The sequence below is a fragment of the Equus caballus genome, chromosome 18, assembly GCF_041296265.1.
Source record: "Equus caballus isolate H_3958 breed thoroughbred chromosome 18, TB-T2T, whole genome shotgun sequence".
Lineage (NCBI taxonomy): Eukaryota > Metazoa > Chordata > Mammalia > Perissodactyla > Equidae > Equus > Equus caballus.
The window spans coordinates 51,455,298-51,463,221 of record NC_091701.1 but is presented as its reverse complement, the minus strand read 5'-3'; the positions used below and the strand labels follow the sequence as shown (position 1 = coordinate 51,463,221).

Here is a 7,924-nt window from a genome sequence, read left to right as displayed (position 1 = left end):
TCTAGAAAATTCAAACTAATCTAAAGGGATAGAAACAGATTAGTGGCTGTGCTGGGAAGTGGGGGAGAGAGGCGGGATGGTGGGATGACAAAGAAGCAAGAGGAAACTTTTTTTGGGGTGATGGACATGTCCATTAACTTGATTATGGTGATGTTTTCATGGGTGTACACATGGCAAAACATCAAATTGTACACTTCAAATATGTGCAGTTTGTTTTATGTCCATTATACCTCAGTAAATTTAAAATTTATACACGGCAAATAAACACTTGAAAATGTGCTTACCATCATTATTTAATAAGGAAATATAAATTAAAACCACATTGAGATCCACTGTAGTTATTGGGAAAGGATAAAGTTTAATACGTTTTCATATTACAGCAAAAATTCACCTGATTTAGAAATAAAATGACTCAATCTTTAAAGGAGAAAGGCGATATTCTGCTTTTATTACAATACTCTACATAGCCTCCTCTCTGGTGCCATCCTGTCCAGCTCCAGGAGTCATCTGGAATAGTCTAACGTGTACTCTCAGCAACCCAGGTTTGTTCTCTAGTGTTAGTCTCCATTAAAGAAAACAGGGTTCTTTGGTGAGCAATGTATTCCATGTTTCTGAAAGAGTAACTCAAGCTGAATTTTGGGTTTTCTTAACTATTATCACAAGGAAAGAAGGTTTTTAGCAGTTCTTGGGAGGGGAGCGGTGTTACAAAGGATAAAGAGGTCGGCCTGACAAGAGGGTTGCTAGGCACAAGTAGAAACAATCTAAATACCAACTAGAAATGATTATATACCCACCATAAATACTAAGATAAAAAGACTAACGACCACAAATGTTGGAGAAAATGTGGAGCAACTGGAAGTCTCATACATTGCTGTAAGCATGTAAAATGGTACAATCCTTTGGAAAAAAGGTTTGGCAGTTTCTTATTTAACTAAACATACAACTACTCTAGGACCCAACAATTCCATCCTTAGATATTTACCCAAGAGGAACAAAGACATATGTTCACAAAAAAATTTGTACAAGAATGTCAACAGCAGCTTTATTCATAATAGTAAAAATAAAAATTGAAACAGCCCAGGTGTCCATCAACAGGAAAAGAGAGAAAACAAACTGTGAAATATTTATACAAAAGAATACTCAACAACAAAAAGCAACGAACAACTGATACATGCAACATGAATTACTCTTAAAAACATGCTGAGTGAAAGAAGCATTATGCTTTGTATAATTTCATTTATATGAAGTTTTAGAATAGGCAAATTCAATCTGTGAGGAAAAATAACCAGAACAGTAGCTACACTTGAGGTGGCGTGGGGACTGACTGGGAAAGGGCATGAAGAAACTTTCTCGGATGACTGCAATGTTCTAAATTTTGAAAAGAGTTTGGGTTACACAGGTGTACGTATTTGTTAAAACTCAGTAAATTTATACTCAACATTCGTGCATTTCATTGCATGTAAGTGCACATCAAAAATTTTAACAACTAAACAATATTAAACTCTACTTAATGATATGTATATTGAAGTATTAGGGGGAAGTATACTGAAGCCTGCAATTTAGTTTGAAATACATGATAAAAGTAACATGAATAGATAAGTAATAAAACGTAGAGTAAAATGTAGAATCCATGTGGTTATTATTTGGGTATACTGTAAAATTCTGTCAACTTTGCTGTATGTTTGAAAATTTTCACAATAAAATGATAGGGAAAAGCCCTCAGTTGGTCTTATCTTTCTACTATATATCCTTTGCCTGAAATAAATTATTCCTGTTATAAGAGAGATTCTGTAGCAACACAGGGACCAAAAATTAGCCCCTGAATTTTCCCTGAGATTCCAAAAGGTAAATGATATATGTAAACATGTTAAGAAAGGTAAGAACATATAAAAATTATTGAAAACGAAGCCAAGTTACATTCACAGTAATTACTAATTACTAATAGTAATTAGTAATAGTAATTAGTAATAATAGTAATACTAATAGTACTAATAGTAATTAGTAATAATACTAATAGTATTTATTATCACCACAAACAGGATGACTACCATTTTCTGTACCTTTAAAAAAATGACTTTTAACCATTGAATGAAGAATTATCTTTTATATCAAGTTATATGTGTGAATAGAGGCCAATTGTGTCTCATCCAAACTTTGTCCAAAATTTGGATATGCAATTATCATTAAAAAAACAATTAAGCATTTTCCTATTCACCTAACATAATTGTCAGTATGCTATATGTGGGATAAAATAACATCCTTTACCTTTTGAGAGCTTTGGAGGAAATTTGGTATATTTCTTTTATTTTGGGGGAAGACTGGCCCTGAGCTAAAATCTGTGCCCATCTTCCTCTATTTTATATGTGGGATGCTTGCCATAGCATGGCTTGACAAGTGGTGCATAGGTCCACACCTAGGATCCAAATTGGTGAACCCTGGGCCGCTGAAGCAGAGAGTGCAAACTTAACTGCTGTGCCTCCAGGCCAGCCCCCAGTAAATTTCTATCAAACAAATCTAGATGTGCACTTAGTTGTGGGACTCTGGGCAAATTAACTTCTGTAAGCCTCATTTTCCTCATTTGTAAAATGGGGAAGGATAATGTAGGTCATACCTCATATGGTTATCTTGAATGTTATGCGAGACAATTCACTTTACACGTATCACAGTAAACAGTAGATAGAAAGCACTCAATAAATACAACTTAGCATTAAAAAAGTTATGTACAAGAAACAAAACATTCAATTGGTGGAAGAATGCGGAGTACCTTAGTTTGTTTGAATAGAACAATATCATCTGCTCACTAGGTAGTTCAAATAGTAACTATGATAGGATTTGTTTTGTTTTCTCCCAGAGTGGCAAGAAATGTTTCAGAAAGTCAAACAACAATAATCTTGCTGCATTGACACTGTGAGAATACAGAATCTTAGATCAAGGGGTGAAATGCAGAAATAACCTCTTATCAGCTTAATATGGGGAACCTGCTGAAAGAAGCTACCCTGCCTCACCCACTCTCCCATTAAACACTCAGAAATGTTACCCATAATGCTTTATGCTTGTCACTAGCACCTGTTAAATTGGTAGGCACACAGCTGAAGTCTCTAAAACATTCAAGTAGAGAGGAGGGTTAAGGTGGGTCAGGAGAATATTAAGCACCACTTCCTTCCACCCTCAAGAGAATGGCAGTCTCATTCATGCCTGGCAGGTGGCAGAATGATGCACTCCACTGTGGGGAGCTGGGAAGTCCATATTTTTTTGGGAAGCATGCTATATTGTCTCCTGCTGTGTGTTATCTGTAACTTTCCCACATTCTTTGCTATCTCTGTGTCTGTCGGCATCTTTTTATCAACCATCCTGTTAACAATCATGCAGCCCACATTCCCACATAATGTTACAATTGACTAAAATGAAATAGCAGCAGCTTGTCCTTTTAGTTGGGCACAGCCCCCCTGTTTGTTACACTGCCCACAACTCCCTATCATCTTTCACACTAGGTACATTTCCTGCCTGGCCCATATGGCAATTCCATCCTAGTCTACTTTGATTTTGGCAGTGGTGAGACATTAAGAATTTCTTAGTGGTCAGTTCATCTCTAGACTAGAACTATTGCACCCACTCACCCCTGCCCCACCAAAAAACCAGCCAGGAATCTCAGATAGTTCTCAGATGCCTTTCTGAGTAGATGAGTTCCTTTCTATCTTTTCATCAAAAGAAGGCAGACTTTTTAAAGGAGAAGGGAAACAATAAACCTCTTCTTGAAAAAAAAATCTGACAGGATTGAAGTCTTAAGACATCCTTTTCTGAAACACTCTTGGGTCTTTCTGCTTTTACATAGCACTGCTTCTGCTTTGAAACCCACACAACACTGGTATCTTTCTTTTCTTTGGGATTTTTAATCTATTCCCTCTTACTGCACATGTTTTTCAAGATGTAAATTCACTGGGCAAGGCTGTTTAGATATAGTTAGTGTCTAATTAGAAGTTTGGGGTAATATCTAGCACATCGTAACTATTCAGCTGCTTTGTAATCACAATCATGTCTCTAAAATGCTCAGAAAGCTTCAAATATTATATTAAACAGTACTTTTAATATGCATAAGATGAGAATGGATTTTTCAATTAGTAGATCTAAAAGTATCAGGATTTAATATATGAAGATAGTGTTATCATCTTGCTCACAAGGTAATCACTTCTACTTTCCCAAATGATCAGATTCAGAAAGATTTATTTTTAGCCCACATATATTTTCTCTTATTCTAAAATGTTCTAAATCTTCTTTTTTATCGTGCAATAGAGTTTTAGGTTTGTTGCCTTTCTTTCTTTTCAATTTGTGGACTCCGTTACTAATTTCTTGACTTTTGGAAATAGCTAATACCTTTTTCTCCTCAGCCCTGTTAATCATCATAAGACTGAAATTTATCTGCAAACTTCAAGGGCAGAAGAGGGCAGAATTCACATCATTCTTAACATGGGACCAGGCCAAAACTGAAGGAAAAACTGAAGAATTTTAATGGAAATCATCCAAGCTAAAATCTCATATTTTAACCTTATATTTGAATCAGCAATGATTTTTACTGCTCTTTCCTCCCCTTCTATCTTGACTAGTTATTCTTTTGAGGCTGAATCAGAGAAATGTGCTGAACATGTGGATTGCAAGCAACTAGATTTCTCAAACAGGAAGCAAAAAGAAGCATTTTCTCCCTTTACTTACGTCGTTTTTATTTAACATTCTGAAAAAGAATAATTCTGAGTTAAAGGATCATATTTAGATTGGTTCTAACAAAGAAAAAATACTTATTTCACAACTAAGATAGAGCCAAAAGCTTTTTCTAGCTAATCAGTCAGTTCCCAAGATAGAAAGAACTCTTAGGACTTTTATCTACTCTTCTACAGGGAGCAGAACTGTGACCCAGGATACCTTTATCTTACTGCATACGTATGAAAATATTGCTTAAGCAGAATTGGAAGATTCACCAAATAAAGAGAATAGTAAAATGAGTGGAACATTCTTAGATGTATTAAGAGCAAAATGGCTATATCTTGGAAAAAATTTCACTTAAGAGTTTGCTTGGAATCTTTTAAATTAGTCTATAACAGAAGCACAAATAACCAATGGGAACATCAAGCCAAGAGAATAAGACCATGGAAGAAAAAATAATCTGGGAACTAGAGCCAATTCCCGATGCTATATACAAATACAAAACATATATACATATGTTAGGATTTTTTAGAAAACCGTGATGACACATTTTTGGCTCAGAAGTATGCGTTCATATTACAGATCTCATTTCTCAAACTTAAGCAAAGTTTGTTATAGAAGATACAGGATTTCTTTCTGTATCTTTTGCATCTTTCTTCTCGCCTCTCCCTCCTAGTCTCACCAATCAAAATTCCATGTCATTCTTTAAGAACCATGTTAAACACCTCCCCTTCAATGACCCTCTCCCCAACTCCCCAAAAATTAATCTTTTTCTGCTCCCCAACATTTTATATTTGCATCACCACCTAGCCAAAAGCTCCAAAAATGCTAGACTTCTTCGGCCATCATTCTAAAAAACCTTTACACCACCTTGTATGGCAAGAGTTTAAAAAAGTCAGTCATCTGAAGTCAACGCAAGATCTTTTCTGGAAAATACTGGAGAACGTGCTCTGCAGATAATAAAAAGGAGGACTGGACATAGCTGCTGGGGTGTTTGCCTAAAAGTCTCATTAAGCTACATCTCAAAATTTAAAATCATCTCACTCTTTTTCACAACTTCTGTTTATGGTTTCTTCTTCTTCGCCAGGGTCACATACCATCTGGTAAACATAGCAGCTGAAAATCCTGCTGGGTTTCTGCTCTATGTGTAGCACCAAGTCTCTGTCAAAGTAGACTTCATGGCTATATGTCTGCAATGAAAACACAGTCAAATGGAATCTCCTCTTCACATAGTCATATTTGCTACTGTGTCACTAAAATGTCACAGCACGTATGCTAGAGATCTTCAATATACACTTGGAAGCAAAATAGTTGCCAGAAATAGTTTATTTTTCATTATTTGTGGATATGCAGATTACTTATGAGAAAAGCATTACACAAAATGTCGAGAATGAAAAGAGTTCTGGACTTAGGAGTCTGAACACCCAGATTCTACTGCTAACACTGCTACTATTTCACTGTGTGACCGTGGGCAAGTTGCTAAACCTCTCAGGTTCTTCACTGATGAAACAAGGATTGTATAAAATAATGTTTACTGTTCCTTATTTTATAATACTCAGAAGAGCAGACAAATGCTTCTAAGAGTGCCTAGAAACCCTACATGCTTAGATAAGGTCTCTGTTAAATAACTGCGGGGATTCAATACAGTATACTTTTATTTTTTTAAACATCATTAAACTTATAAAACGAGAAAAAAACAAAGACTATGGTAAGGAAATAAATAGCATATCCAGGAAAAAACATAAAGCTTCATCTTTAAGGCCATTGGTAAGGAGGCATCCTCTAGTTGCTAGGGGAGGAAGGCTTTAAGACGTACTCGTTTTGTCCTGCATGGAGGATGACAACCTCTTTCATACGGTCATTGGTATGGGTGAACTTGGACTCACATGAACACAGTAACATCTGTTCTAACAAACGTCACCTATAAAGAAAACTTACAACTTTCTATTCCATGGACTCTACTCACCACATCCCATGACTCCACTAGAGGAATGCTTTTAAGTAAAGTCCCATATTCATTACAGTGGAAATCCAGGTGAGCTTTTCCTTCAGCATCTATTTGCGTAACAGCTACCACAGAAAGCAAATCCAACTCATCTTCATAATCCACAATTTTGAAAGTCTCAGGGAATAGATGGATAGGGTGAAGGAAAAGAGGGGCAAAATCCAGTTATTCAGTTTGGATTATTTCCACGTTTGTAGTTTATTCTAGTACTTATAAAAATACGTAGAAAGAAGAATGAATGGGTGGAAGCATAGGTGGAAATGTAGCTCTACTTATATGCCTAGTAAAACATCAGTTTTTCAAGATTTTCAAGACTTAAGCAGTATCCAGATTTTGACAAACAGAACCAGAGCTTGTCCAGATTCAAAAGAGGTATTCAACTGCTATTTCTGACATGCGTGTTCACTGGTTCCCAGACAGGACAATATATAAACCCCAGTTCTGAAACCTGAAGACTGCTTACTGTGCTCAGAAAGCTCTTACACCAGAAAAACACAAGCTGTTTGAAGAAGTGATAGCCCACCATATACTATTTATGACTCTATTTGTCACCGTTTTTCTCCTTTAAAACCTTTTTGTTTCCCTAAATAAAACAAAAATGGTTACTTTTACTTGAGGGAGAATATTAGGAACTAAAATCCAACCAACAGAACAAGACTGGGATGAGAGATGTTAGAAATGATTAATGATGGTGAAGACTTAAGGGAGAAAAAAAACCTAACCCCAGAACTCTGTCTCAAGGAAGAAAACCTGGGACTCCAACAGCCTCACAAGCGAAGCAGATCTGTGCCCAGCCATCCAGGGACATCCAGGCAGGCACAGCAAGTTTCTCTTAATCACCACATACTAATCCTTCGCTTACGTGTGGTCAAACTGCTCTTTAATCCACTTATATTGCCTGCCTTTACCACACATGACATAAAAATTTACATAGGTTTATTACCCGCGGTTCCTTTTTATTTACCTTTTTGCCTTAATCTTATCTTTTTCAAACTTCAAAAGATGACTTCTTGCCTACGTGTCAGTGATTTTACAGAATTTAGTCACAACCCTTTTCAACTTTCCCTTTACAGGCTAAAGGTTTTCGTTTTCTAGTCTCATGATGTAGAGTCTCTCTCTATTTGCTACTATCTTCTCCCCCCTCCAATTATTCTTTTGATAATTTTAGTATGTCTTTCTTGAATATAGTTTTATATACAAGGCAGGGAGCTTTCTACTTTGTTC

General features: G+C 36.1%; 1 protein-coding gene across 2 annotated transcripts in view; it reads right to left on the bottom strand.

Annotated features, from left to right (window-relative positions):
- Positions 1 to 1,016: 1,016 nt before the first annotated feature.
- Positions 1,017 to 7,924, bottom strand: part of DCAF17 (DDB1 and CUL4 associated factor 17) — a 38,581-nt gene continuing 31,673 nt past the window's right edge. For both annotated transcript variants that reach the window (XM_001494777.5, XM_014732533.3), the window contains 2 exons: positions 6,662 to 6,817; positions 1,017 to 5,885 (listed from right to left, as the gene is read on the bottom strand). In XM_001494777.5, the coding sequence (XP_001494827.1) occupies positions 5,736 to 5,885; positions 6,662 to 6,817 (306 nt within the window). In that variant the 3' untranslated portion in view covers positions 1,017 to 5,735. The remainder of the gene's footprint in view (positions 5,886 to 6,661; positions 6,818 to 7,924) is intronic.